Consider the following 14603-nt stretch of genomic DNA (forward strand, 5'->3'; position numbering starts at 1 on the left):
TATGGACGAGGTGGAGGATACAGCTGCAGCGTTTTTACTCAGGCGACCAAACGCACTCTCCAAAAGAAAGCAAATCTGAAACCGAAGTCCACTGTGAGAAAGTCTGGTAGAAATCCGAAGCAAGGTAAGGACATCGAGTGGACGTTTGGAATTTGAATCAATCCATCAGATAGGAATATATTATTATATATTATATATATTATATATCTATTATTATTGTCATTATGCTTGTTTGCCTTTTCCGAGATGTGTGTATCACGGCTGCTGCTGCTGCTGGTGCTGCTGCTCTGTTTCGGGGTTCAGCTTTCCCATGCTCAGCACTGGTCCCACGGCTGGTACCCAGGAGGCAAGAGGGAGCTGGACTCATTCACCACCTCAGAGGTACCACCCAGGGCTTTATCTGCATGTGGGAGAGGATATCGTTTTAGTTTTGTTCTGGTTGGATAGCTAAGGAATTTCTATATATAAAAAATATGTATTATAACTATTATTATTATCATTATTATTAGTAGTAGTAGTATTTATCGTATTACTATTATAGATGTATCTTTAATATCTATGTATCTATAAAAATTATTAGCCGTCCAGCCAGGGCTTGACCCCTAATAATAAAGGGTTTGTTGGATCCAGGGTGTTTCAGACATTTTAAGGTCCAAGTTTGATCCTCATTGATCTATATTTGGAACAGGAATTTGTTAAAAAACTTTCCAAAGGATGGTGGGATGAGTTTGTGGAGCAGGGGGCTTTGTGATATCATCCATTGTTATATATGTGCAGATTGTAACTCCAGGAGCGGGGTTTGGGGGGGACTTTTGGGACCAGGTGCGCAGTGTAGACTCCATCGGTTTAGTGGTTGCTTTGCGCAGGATTTGAGATGGATCGACAGGACAGACAGCAGGAGCCGATGCTGCGTTCCATGGGAACTCAATAAAATTGTAACTTGTGTGAGTAGTAATGCTCCGTATCACCAGAACTTGGAAAACTGTGATTGATCTCAGAAAGTCGTCACTGCATTACTGCTTCACCGCGTCGCCATTGCCCGAAATGGCACCAAAAGGTCACGTGAAAAAACTACAGGGTACTGATTGGTCACAGACAACAGTCTGCTAATAACTCCTGAAATACAAGCAGTTTATTAACTGCAGAGAGGAGAGCACAGTGGATCACTGATACACCACGGTCCACAGCTCATCAGTCTGGATCACTGATACTGAGATGTCATATATCAGCCTCTGAGAGTACAGCTGTATTCTGGCATGCACCACAGTGAGTTAGCACAATCACAAGCCCTGGTTTACAGCCAAACCCAGATGGCTTTGTCTGAAAAAGTAGGAGGCTATTCAGAGTGGCGACGGGGAAGAAAATAACGTGGAAAAACACATCCCGTTCAAGGCGGTTACATAATTAGATCTTCCAGAGTAAGTCAAATTCCAAAGTAATGGTAGTCTACAATTAACGTTATATTTCATAGTCAAAGACAGATTTCTGGCCATTATAACATAAGATTGTATTCCATTTTAAACAATTAATTTGGTTATATATCATGTTGAATTGTACAATTTAGTTCTATGTCATCTTGAATTGTAGTTGGTTATAACATTAATCTTAATATATTCTAGTCAAAGTATTGACATCGGTCTATATTTCGAGCACGAGCTAGTTAAAAAACCTTTTTCTCTAGAATGTTGAGCTGACGTACCGGAGGTAGCTGAGCAAAGGGACCAGGGTTTGGTGGGGTGGAGGAAGAGGAACAGGATGCTGATATAATCATCAAAATTTTTATATATGTGCAGATTGGGGCTCTGGGCGGGGAGGGGATTTCCCATGGGGTAAGTTGGGCGTGGGGTAAAGACGAGCAACAGCACGAACTGACGCTGTGTTTCTTTGGAACCAGGAGATTTGTAATTGGTGCCGGTAGGAAGTGATGCTGCGTTTCATTGGAACTCGGAAAACAGTAATTCGTTACTGACACAACTACATGGGCCCAGTGCATTGCTGCCTGCAGCTATAGTCATTCTTACTATTATTATCATTATTATTATAATTATTAGTGGTCCAGCCCGCAGGGCTGGAAAACTATTGTTTTTGTTCGGTTTTTTATTATTTATTTTTTTCCTCTGCATTTTTCTGGCTAAAAGTGTCGCACAGCAACTGCCGAACCCACAGACATGGATTAAGTGTCGTTTGATTGAGGGAATTCCAGACATTTTGTAGTCAAAGTTTGATCCACATCAATCTTTATTTGGATCAATCTTTATTGGCAAGTTGCTGAATGTTGGCGGACCGGGTTTGGGTGATGGAGTGGGGCCGTTTGTGCCATCAAGTTGTTCTACATGTGCAGGGTGTGGCTCTGGGGGGGGGGGGGGGGGCTTTTGCATGGGGTAAGGTGTGCGGTGTAGACCCCATTGGTGTGTATTGACTGCTTTGTTCAGGATTTGCGCCGGCTCAAGACAACACGGAACTTGGATAATTTGTTTGAACTGATGCTGTGTTCCATGGGAATTTGGAAAACTGTAATTCATGACCAGCGTCTGGGTCGTTGCTCAAAAAAAGTAATGTATTAAACATTACTTGTTACTTGGGAAAAAATGTATTCCTTACTTGACCTAATCACTCCCTGTAGAAAGTAATTTGATACACTACTTGTTACATTACTTTTGCGTTACTCCACAACATTGCCTGAGATGCATTGTCACCTGACTGCCACACAGTTGGGCCGCCAGGGGCGGGGTAGACCATGTGGCACTGGCTCGCGGGTGTTCAGGGGCGGCGTGGAGGGGGCTATCCTTGGCTATCCTTATTAGGTTTTATTGTTAAGTGTAAGTTTTAAATGTTGTATGCATTGTTATGCATGATTGTTCAGTGTTATCATTGTCTCAGTTTGGTTAGCAAATAAAGAGACTGTTAAAGCAAAGTCTGTCTTTCTTCACCAACTGCCACAAGACAGACAGAGACAGAGATTCCTTCCTTTATTAGTTAGATATGGAATTTATGTAGGCTGATGCAAGTAATGAGTGATGCAATGATTGTTTGCTTAGTAACTGTAATGTAATTACAGAATTGAGAACAGTCACGTGTTACATTACTTATTAAAGACAAAGGTAATGTGATAACAGTACCCCAAACACTGGATTAGTGCGACTAACCTAGAACCTGTGTATTGTTGCCTGCAGCTATATTATTATTTTTGTTTATATATAATTATTTGTTTATTAACCGATATCATTACATTTTAAATGCTTATGATGATTATTATTTATTCAAAATCCACCCTTCTAATTCAGCAAGTAAAAAAAAAATGCCAACATGATTTTTTCGCTAACTTTGAATCTGTGAAATAACCACGCCCGATTCTTTTGCATTTAAGGATTGGAAATGTGGCATTATGAAATGAAAGTCCCCTTAAATAAATACGTGTGGAATTATGAAATCAAAGTCCCATGAAATGAATGAGAGTGTTTGAACGTCCTTTTAAAAAATATATATACTGTATTTTTTTTTAATTTAACAAAATGTACCCGTTTATATTTACATTGATTTACTGCCTCATTTATTTATTTATTTTAGTATTTATTTCATAGGCATATTTATTCATTTATGTATTTAATATTTACTCAAATGTCTCTCTCTCGCTCTCGCTCTCTCTCTCTCTCTCTCTCTCTCGCTTTCAGATTTCCGAGGACATCAAGCTGTGTGAGGCGGGGCAGTGCAGCTACCTGAGGCCCCAGAGGAGGAACATCCTCAGAGACCTCTTTGTGACTGAACTGGAAAGAGGACACATGGTGAGGACCCGGCAAATACTGCATGAAGGACAAGAAACGCTTCAAACAATAACAGACGAAAGTTTAACAAAAGTGTCACAACCTCAATGTCTTTCTAACTGGATCAACCTTTCCACAGTTAGACGCCCTGGCTCGAGAGTTCCAGAAGAGAAAGTGACATCGTTCTATCACGGGAGGCTTTTTTCTGATTTGGGAAAATCAATTCATCATCTTATTTATCTCTTGATTGGATTGGTGCTCTGTGCTGGTTTATTTACATTCTCATCCTTGTCAATACATCTCTCCCAGAATAATTTGCTGCTCCTTGGAGGGTATATTCTCCAATAAAGGATATATTTTGGTATTCATTTTGTGTTTTGTCATTTCAGTATGCCAACGAGTGTAATAAAAATACATATGTATTTGTCATGTGTGGCTGAATTTTTTCATTTTCCCTTAATAATTATTGTAATATCAAATTATTATTTCTTAACTCAGTTGCCCTTTAGTACTTTACATTTTGGAGTGAATAGGAATATGAATGCATGCATGCTGCATATTTTGTTCAATATGCACAAATCTGTTAAAAGTTAAAAAAGAAAATTAAAAAGAATCACTTAAAAGTTGTAAACGTGGGAAAACCATCCTTAACCGTGGTGTCTAACAAAATTTGTTACACAGTATATTGGTGTAAACAATACCAAAGAAAAAATCAAGTTTATAAAATTATATTAGGAGCATGTTTCCCGGTTGTTTTCAGCTTGTCACAACTCGTTGCCTCGTGCTGCGCATGTGCACCCCTAGGAAAAATGTCCTTCACTCCGCAGCTAGCTATGGAGTCGCATGCTAACAGTATGGATTTTACTGTATTTTTTCCACAATGACCCCTCAGGACTGGGTATATTCAAAAACATGCTGACCTGCCGACCATGGGGCCCAGACCCGAACCCGCAAGGTCATAGGTCATAAATGTCTTTATCCACAAAACCCATTTTGAACATTTTGTGTTCCGTTATATGAGCTCTGTGCAGAATCTTGTATTGGATGAGTTGCATTTTGGAATTGCGGGTCACAGAAAAGGTGTTGGTGGGAACAGCAAGGTCTCTTTCCCATTCCATTGAAGGTAAAGATAAAGTGTCATCTGTTTTTAATAAAACTTTGTATACTCTGGAAAAGGGATTTTTTTTTTAAATTACCGATATGAGTAAGATGTTCAATTATCGGAGGTGGTTGTAAGATGTTGTTCGTCAATTTGATTTTAACTTTTAGAGACTGCTGTAGTTGAAGGAATTGAAGGAAGCTGTGGCCACCGATATTATACCTTTGGGTTAAGGTTGGGAAGGATATAAGCAAATTGTTTTCAAAAATGTGTTCCAGATGAGTAATTCCTTGTCTTTTTACCAAGACCTGAAGATTATTGGTCTGTTTTTAACGAGAAAATCTGGGTTGTGCCAGATTGGCGTGAATTTGTTTGGCGATACAGTGTGACTACTGAGTTTAAGGAATCTCCACCAGGCTAACAGAGTTGTTGCAATTAATGGGTTTTTAAAGCAATTAGGCATCTAAGGAAGCAATGACAGTATTTAAGTTGTTCCTTTGAGATATGCTGATCAGACCGACTAAACGGTGCATATTGCTGGATGAGTGTCTGCCTTTGACAAAGCCAGTTTGGTCTGGGTGAATTATTAATGGAAATTCTTTTTTCAGTTCTGTTGGTTAGTGTTTTACTAATAATCTTTGAATCGCAATTAATAAGGCTTATGGGTCTGTAACTGGAGGTGAGGGTTGGGTCCTTATTGGATTTGAGCAAAATCGAAATGAGAGCGGTGTTTATGTGCGGAGGCATGGTGGAGGTTGACTTAATCTATGTAACCATTCTGATGAATAATGGGGATATAAATGACCAAAGTGTTTATAGAATTCCACTGGGTAGCCATCAGATCTGGGTGATTTATTGTTGGGCATAGAGAAGAGAGCTTTACTGAGTTCTTCTTGAGTAAGTGGTCGATCTAATGTGGTAGCCTGCTCTGTGGAAAATTTAGGGAGATCGATATCATCAAAGAATGAGTGAATGTTTGATATATTTGATTCATTATCTGAGCGATACAGCTTATTATAAAAGTTTCTAAATATGTCATTGGTGTCTTATCCTACCCTGTGGCTCTTTGATGGCTGTAATAATTGTTTTTTCTCTGTCGCGTTTCAATTCATTGGCCAGAAATTTACCTGATTTGTCATTGAATTCAAAATAATTTGTCTTTTGATGGATGATATTATCAAGTTAAGATGTAATTTTCCGGATTTCATTTCGGATTTGCTTAGTGGGTGAGTGGGCTTGTTGGGAGTGCAAATCTTTTAATCGTTGTTCGGGTATATTTTGGCATCATTGTCCTTTCTTTTTCTTGTGAGTGGAGAATGAAATAATACTACCTCTTAGAACTGCCTTTGCTGTTTCCCAGAGTAAGGATGGTGATATTTCTGGGGAGTCATTCAGTTCAATGAAGGAAGGCCATGCTCTGGAAAATAAATGGTTAAATTCTTTATCTGTCAAAAGTGAGGCGTTAAACCGCCACCTGCTGGGAGGGTTCCAGTTTGTTTCATTTATGAGGTTGAAACTAATCGGCTCGTGATTGGAGATTACAATAGTGTGGATTTCAGGATTAGTGATTCTGGACATTACAGAGTTACTTGTCGAGAAAAGGTTGATTCTAGAGAAGTTTTGGTGGGGTGGTGAATAATATGTGTATTCTCTATTATGTGGATTATTTGATCACCAACAATCGCCAAGAGCAAGATCACTCATATATTGTTTAATAGTGTCCGACAAACACCAGGATTTGTGATTATTTCTGGTTTGTGAACGGTCTAAACTTGGATCCAGTGCTGTCTCCTCCCAATATTATAACAGAGTCAGGGAATTCTAAGAGTTTTAAAAATATATTGAGAAAGAAATTTGGGTCGTCCTCATTGGGGCCATATATATTAGCTATGGTTCATTTGATGTCATCTAAAATTCCGTTAATCATTATGTAACACCCTTCTGTGTCTGATATTGTAGTTATATTTTGATATGGGATACATTTATTGATTAATTTTAGAAACATCTCTTTTTTTGAGTTGTATGATGCAGAAAACATCTGATTAACCCATTTCGTTTTGAGTTTGAGGTGCTCGGATGCAGTGGGGTGAGTATCTTGAAGTTGACAGAAGCTGGGATTCATCCTGGTCAGCTGATTTAGGATTTTGCTACGTTTAGCAGGTGAGCCCAAGCCTCTCACATTCCAACTAACAAACTTAATGGGTGTCATTGAGGTTTGTTAGGGGGTGATAAATGTGGATTTGTAGTTTTCCAATGCAGCAACACAGTGCATCCAAGGCAATAGCTATACTACCGTTCCTATGTTTTCTCATAGACAAGTCTATGTTTTCCTCCTTTAGATTCCTTTTTACTGTCCTAGTATTGCAGGAAGTTTGTAGGGATATATATCTACACAAACAAATGACAAATAGACAAAGATAAACATAAAACATTGCATTAGACATACATATAGAGAGAATAAATAGAGTGAGAGTGATGGAAGAAGTAGGGAGGGAGGGATTATGGAGATGAGATGATGAGAGAAGTAGGGAGGGGAGATTAGGAAGGTGAGATGATGAGAGTGGGCAATATTTTAAATCCTGACATAGCATGCTAGTTTCTGCATCTTGCAGTGTTTGATTACCAGAATTACCAAAATACATAAATTATTATAAGAATAACGGGGATGTGGTGGAGGAGTCTCAGAATAACAGACCGTCTATATATAGTTTATCAACAACCAACAATATACCCTCCTGCCGGTTCTCCTTCAGGATGGGGTATAGCACCTTCTGTCGGTATTGATCTCCGGGGGTAATTGATTGTTCATACCCAGCGTGGTTCCTTTCAGCTCCCATCCTTTGTTCCCCACGTGGTGTCCCAGTCAGTAAACCTGGTGGAAGGTGATCTGCTTCACAATGTCCATGGGGAGTTTCAGGGCGGTGTGGAGGAAGTCTTTGTTTTCTGGGGACTTGGTGTTGTTCTCTGGGATCCAAGAAAAGATGAGGTCGTCCTGCGTACGTCTGGATTGTATATCCAGGATAGACTCTTTCATTATTTTATTTTATTTTTTTAGAACCTCCACCTCCGTTGTGAGGCCCTTCGCGGAGGTTTTTGATCCGCCAACCGGAAATCAAGGCTGGCTTTGATCTCGGAAATGTCTCAGAGAAGCGGACCAAGCAGGTCCAGCTTCTTGTTAATCTCATCCAAGACACTAACCTCTACAAAGCTCGGGATTAGATCATCTGTGTCTGCCTGCTGCGTGCTGCCCGTGCGGCCAGAGAGAGAGCGGTGGAAGCATGTTGTGATCAATAAACAAGATGAGGGAAATAAAGTATGTAGGAATCAGTGCAACTTATGCAGAACCAACTTAAGATGTCATCCGATGGTGAACATTATCTGCCAGCAGCTCAGCTCAAACTGATTAAGGCTTAAAAGGAGAAAGCAGACTATTTTAGAGAAACATAGTGATTTGCAATAGAATTGTAGATTTAGAGCACAAACGTAGATGGACTGACAGACAGAAAGACAAGCGGGGAGGCCATGTTGTGTGTGCTCTCTCAGGGAACATCCCCATTACTCTATGCTGCTTGGATGGCGGGGTTCCTGCACAAACTAGACTTCCTCAATGATGTCCTGCCATTCTGGAGAGAGAAGGAGAACGGCCCAGTACAAAACACAAAGTCAGAACCTTAATCAGTAGATTTCTGAGCTCAGGATGCAACCATAGCACTCCAATATGTTGAACTGTAAACTGAAATATATATTACTGTTCTCTGATCAAACACACCAATCCTGGACATAATAAATAATAAAAAATAAAGAAAATCAAACAACTTATCTTTAATATCTCATGTGTTTCATACAGCTCTTGAAAGGCTCAGTCTTTTGGTGGCCGCCATGATGGTGTTTGTTGTTGGTGTTTATGTTTCGTCCACTAAATGGCGACGTTTTGGAACTTTTCCTACTGTCTGGTCAATATAGCTACTGTCCACAAGGGGTTGGTGTGCTTTATTCCATTTTCACTCGTTTAAGTTTCAGAGCCTTTTTGTTTGTAGAATTCAAAATAGTTTGTATGAAGGCAGCAGTATCTTGGATGCATTTAAACAATATATATATCTTCACATGTCGAATCAAGCTTATTTTATTTATGTCAAAATATTTTAGCATTAAGCAATATATAACATTCATTGAATTAATTTGATTCGATAACCATACGTTACAATAAAAAATACATTTATTATATATAATTATGAAAAACATTATAAATCTTTAAACTCCACAAATATTTCCAAAAAAAACCCCTTCCCATCAAGGCTACAACAGAACGAGTCATATTCTTTCTGGACAGACTTCGGCACACTGCCGTAGACATTAAATACTTCCGGTGGAGCGGAGTAATATGTATTAGGAAAGTCACTAAAACAGGCTACACCTTTATTCATTTTTGATAAACACCTCCACCTCCTGTGGACACTTCACGCACACTCTCTCTCTCTCCTACGTACATAATAGTAAATCAACATGCTCCATACACACACACACACACACACACACACACACACACACACACACACACACACACACACACACACACACACACACACACACACACACACACACACACACACACACACACACAGGTATTATTTAATCAAACTTTCAGACAGGCTTTATTGATGCTTGTTGAGGCTACTCCAGTAATCTCCAGTGTCACATTAAGTCGTCATTGTGAATGTTAATTTAAAAATCTGAGCTTTTGTTGATGTACTTGACTTTAACATGTTAGGGATAAAGTCTTAAAGTAAAGTAAAGTTGTTACCAACCATTACATTTGGGGATCTTTGGCTGCCGAGTGATAATATCCAAAAACAGGTAAGGCCAGAACTCCACATGCAGGGACTTCTGCAGATGGGCTTTAGATGATTTATGCGATGAGGTTTATATGCCCTGAGGTATGACGAAGTAACTGAGTGTAATTAAATAAAAACATATATTCTATTCTATTCATATTCTACAATAGTTACAGAAATTTGGGAAGGGCCACCATCTCATCGTCATGAATGAGTCACACATTGCCACACACACATTCCCACGAACACCTGCCCGACTAGGTCTCTCTTTTCTTCTCCTTTGCTATAGTGACAAGAGTTTTCAATCAGTCCGGTTTCATAATGTTTTTGTTAAATACATGTTTTTTTAGACAAGAGCAAAATCCTCCAATTCTCAATGTTACATTTTGGTTTATCTGCCATGTCTGCAAAGTTCAAATTAAACACAAGTTTGTGGTTTATGGCTATATCAGATCACCTTGACCCTTGCTAAAGCTAGCCCTGGGTCAACACATTTTACATCTAGGGATCTCCTGTGCTACCTGTGAGGATGAAAATCACACTTCCCCGACAAATTATTTTGTGGGATGGTATGCGGGTAATCTAAAGGTTATTACATTTCACTGCATATATGTATGGAAGTATGTATATGTATGTGACAAATAAAAATCTTGAATCTTGAATCTTGGTTCGATCCCAGGCTCCTCCTGCTAGCATGCTGTAGTGTCCTTGAGCAATACACTTAACCCCTAATTTTTCCTGATGGCTGCGTCCGCCGGTGTTTGAATAATTGTAAGTCGCTTTGGATAAAAGCGTCTGCTAAAAATGTAATTTGTCTCCGCTCTTACCATCTGCGGTACTTCCTGGTGACTGAGAAAGGCGCTATATACTATAGGTATATAGTACACTATACTATAGGTGAACGGCCGCCCTGAACCACTGGGATCAGGGTGGCTGTTCACCTGTTGCTCATAAGAGCAATCAACGAGCAACAGGTAAATCACCCACCCCCAGAGACACACACGGGAGAGCCTTTGACATGACGTGTCCATCTGCTCCGAGCTTGTTCCATCATGCCACAAAAAAAAATGGTGCGTTTGCAACACTTCTGCCTTTGTTTCTGTGTCAGAGGGTCCTGAAAACGCCACTGGGATGGCGTGTGGCAGGCGGAACTGCCACATCGTAGTTTGCTTTCAAATGCATGTGCAGAATCTATACGTACATGATGTTCTTTCAGGTTTGCCACATCATTTTCAGGTTTCAATGAAATATCAAAAATATTAGGTCATAGATTGGAAGACGAGAGAAATGAAAATCAAATAAAATGTTAATTCAAATAAATATGATATTTGAGAGTTTCAAGTAACTGTGCATGACCGTTAATAATTTTTGAAATTGTGGTCATGAGATTTTTACGGACTTGTTTTGGAAAATTTGTTCAAAAAGGTGTTAAATCGTAAGTAAATGTTTTTCAGTTAACACTCTCAAACACTCCAGACCTTGTTATTAATATTAAAAAGGAAATTTGTTGATGCAAGTCTTTTTTAAAGATTTCATGTTTGAATAATTTGAAACCAAGATTTTATGAGAATCACCCAAATTACTTTTGATTTGCTTGCTTTGCTTTGGTCACTATTTGAAGAGATTCTTTTAACGTAAAGCACTTTTGCGTTACATGTTGTGTATGAAAGGTGCCATCTAATCTAACTATAGAGGAAGGAATGTCTGTCTGTCTGTCATCTCGACAACCGTTCATCCGATCTCCTTCACACTTGGTGGGTGTAATGCTGAGGACCCAAGCACGTGCAGTGTCGAATTTGGACACACAATATGTTTAATATTAAACTTTCCATAAATCAAGCTCGAGTTCAAGAGGTTATTTGTCACATACATATACATTGACACTTTGTTAAACTGTGCCAATAAAATGTCCTCGAAAGTCTTACATTCTGAATGGGCCTGCACTAGTACAAACAAAGGTTATTATTATTATATAACCGGCACGGAAGTTTCAGCTATATGCTTTACTGAGGTGTGGTGGAGATGCTGTGTCTTATAGATACAGTGAGAGAAACTAGACACGGACAAACAGCTCGTATAAGGCACAAGGTGAGTGCTAAAGACAAACTTCTCTCTTTATGATTATTCAAAGCCTCTCTGAATGACCATATGGCCATATTGGATAATATTATCATGTGTTTAGCCAGTTGGCTTTCCCTGTCAGCTTCTTTGAACATAATGACTACAATTAATGGTAGAAGCTGCAGCAGTCCTCCACCTACTGGTTATAAGCTATATCAAAAAATAAAAAAGGAAATAGAAAGATATTAAACTAGTCCAGAATAGGTTCATAAGAAGGAAGTCACAGCAACATCGGCTGCTGTTGGAGAACACCAGAATTGACAGCAAGAAGGACAAGAGCCGTTCTGAAAGTCAAAGTTGGTCAAATCCTCACCCTTGCAACTTTTATTTTCTAAGGAATGTGATGACAATTTGTTGACTTTTCTGGTCACCGGAGGGCGACACAGAAGTGTACTATGTTTGTTTATGGTTAAACAAGACTAGTAGTCCTGAGTAGTCTTGAAATTCGTGTTTTGTGAACAGTGTTCTGATGCCTATTGGTGTTATTGTTAAAGCAACTCTTTCACGAGAAGGTTTGGACGTTCCGCAGGCTGCCTTGTATGCTGTGAAAACTCTTTGGAGATGTCTCTAAATAACTGAGGATGTGAGGTTTTCCAATTCATTGTGATCCTGGTGCTTCACAATCATGGTCCCCTGAGTCCTTTACCGTCCCCTTGTGGACAGTGTTGGTACTGTCATTAAGCCTCTGGGAGCCGAATGGACATGAACGCAATTTTGGGGATAGAAGCCCTAAGATCACAACTGTGTTTTACAATTGAATACGTGTTGTTTCTGTGCTTTGGAAAGGAAAGTAATCCTCCCAAACAAACCTCATTAACTCAATCCAATTCCATGATCAAAGTGGTGATCCATCTGTCTGTGTCGGTGGTCTACACTTTTTTTACACTATTACACGGTGACGTAGTTTATTTGTCAACATTCGCATTCACTCTCGTCTGCCGGGCTCAGTTTCTCTTCGTCCAAAGTGGGCCTTCTTCTGATCGATTGAAAGGCGTACCTCACCACCAACAATGGAAACAGCAGATAGAAGGCCACATGTCTAACAGAAATACATTGAATGGATGTTTCTTATATAGTGCCATCAATCTGTGTGTGTGTGTGTTTGTGTGTGTGTGTGTGTGTGTGTGTATATATATATATATAAATAAATGTAGATAGCTAACCTCAAAATAAGTTAAGAGAAGGATAAGTAAAACAGGTAGAATTAAATCAAGAGAATACCAGACACCCCCTACATTTATTTTAATTGATTTCCTCACTCATGTAATGCAATTGCAATTTACGTCACTCATCCACCTCACCGCTAGATGTCGCTCTTGCGGCGGGTTCAGAGGAAAACTTCCCGCTCAAACGGTCATGCGCACGCGCAAATTCAGATTAAACGGACACGAGTTGCGAATGGTACTCGTATCCTGTTCCTTACTGCTCCAGAGGTATGTAAAAATTAAAAGTAAATGTATTTTTGGTTAACCCTGCACCAAAGCTGAGATATATATATATATCTCTCAATCCGTGCAGTATTTTGCAGCCATGTATATCTGTATGACGTTGTGCCAATGGCATCCACACTGGAGCAGCACAATGAGAGGCTCATCAAAGTGCTACAAATCATCCAGAAGTATGGACTGAAGCTGAACGAAGCAAATTGTCAGTTTGGTATGAACAAAATCACCTTTCTGGGAGGCAAGCTGTCCGGAGCGGGTGTGGAACCACAACAAAAGCAATATTGGAGATGCCCAGGCCCGAAGATAAAAAAGAAAATTGTGTGGGAATGATCGGTTTTATTGACAAATTCATCCCGAACATGTCCTCAAAAACAGAGCACTGGAGACAGCTGTTTCACGACAAATGTGAGTTCAAGTGGACTGACAATCATGAAGACCGGGCACGACCGAAAACCACTCGCACAACAGAACCGGTGCTGACGTTCTTCGACCTGTCCAAAAAGACAAAGATATCCACTGACACGTCGAAAAACAGGATTCGAGCTGTGCTAAATACAGGCTTATGGAGAAGATTGGAGGACAGTCGCCTAAGCACTTAGAACGATGACCAGGCTGAATGTCACTATGCACAAATTGAAAAAGAGTGTTTAGGATGAGTATATTGTGGCAGTTTCCCTACCTGCGCAACCCAAGGGGCGTGTTCAGGGACCTCCGGCACAGAGACACAGAAGACGGGGTTGTAGACACCAGTTTATTGTAGAGGGTGGGTTGGCTGGAATTGGCCCAGGTGCAGATAGAAACATGTCATGACACAGGCTCCTCTCCTGAGTGTGTGTGGGGATGGGGTTTTACTTGCAGCTTGTTAGACCAACCAACGAGCAACACGTATGCAGCCACTCTAATCCCAGTTACCTAGATCCAGGTCATGTGTGGCTGCTCAGACCACACCATCCCCACACCAAATAAACGAATTCAAGAAATCCCACAGCTATGTCTATGGCCTACCAATGTTCGTGGCAGAGCCAGACTACAAGCCATTACTAGCCATCATCAAGAAAGATCTCAGCGAGATGTCACCGCAAATTCACAGAGTGAAGCGCACAGTGAGAGTTCCACGGAGACTGATGTGAATCTCGACGTGAACCTGATCGCTGAATCGTTACCTGAAACAGAGAAAGACACAGGCCTACAGAGTCATCGAGAATCTGAATGAGGGTCGGCCTAGAGGTCAATGTCAAAAGTATTATAACAACAGAGCAGAGCGTTGTCAACAGGCTTCTACTCAGAGAGCACAGAATTGTCATTCCTCAGCAGGGGCATTGCTAGGATTCAAAAACATCAGGGG

General features: G+C 40.1%; 1 protein-coding gene across 1 annotated transcript; it reads left to right on the forward strand.

Annotated features, from left to right (window-relative positions):
• Positions 1-246: 246 nt before the first annotated feature.
• On the forward strand, positions 247-3939 carry gnrh2 (gonadotropin-releasing hormone 2; the record flags this gene model as incomplete). The annotated part of the gene is made up of 3 exons (XM_080000870.1): positions 247-381; positions 3672-3755; positions 3901-3939. The coding sequence occupies 3 exons, from the start codon at positions 247-249 to the stop codon at positions 3937-3939; spliced, it is 258 nt and encodes an 85-aa protein (XP_079856996.1).
• Between the last annotated feature and the right edge of the window lie 10664 nt (positions 3940-14603).

This window comes from Zeus faber, assembly GCF_960531495.2.
Source record: "Zeus faber genome assembly, chromosome: 5".
In the NCBI taxonomy this organism is placed as follows: domain Eukaryota; kingdom Metazoa; phylum Chordata; class Actinopteri; order Zeiformes; family Zeidae; genus Zeus; species Zeus faber.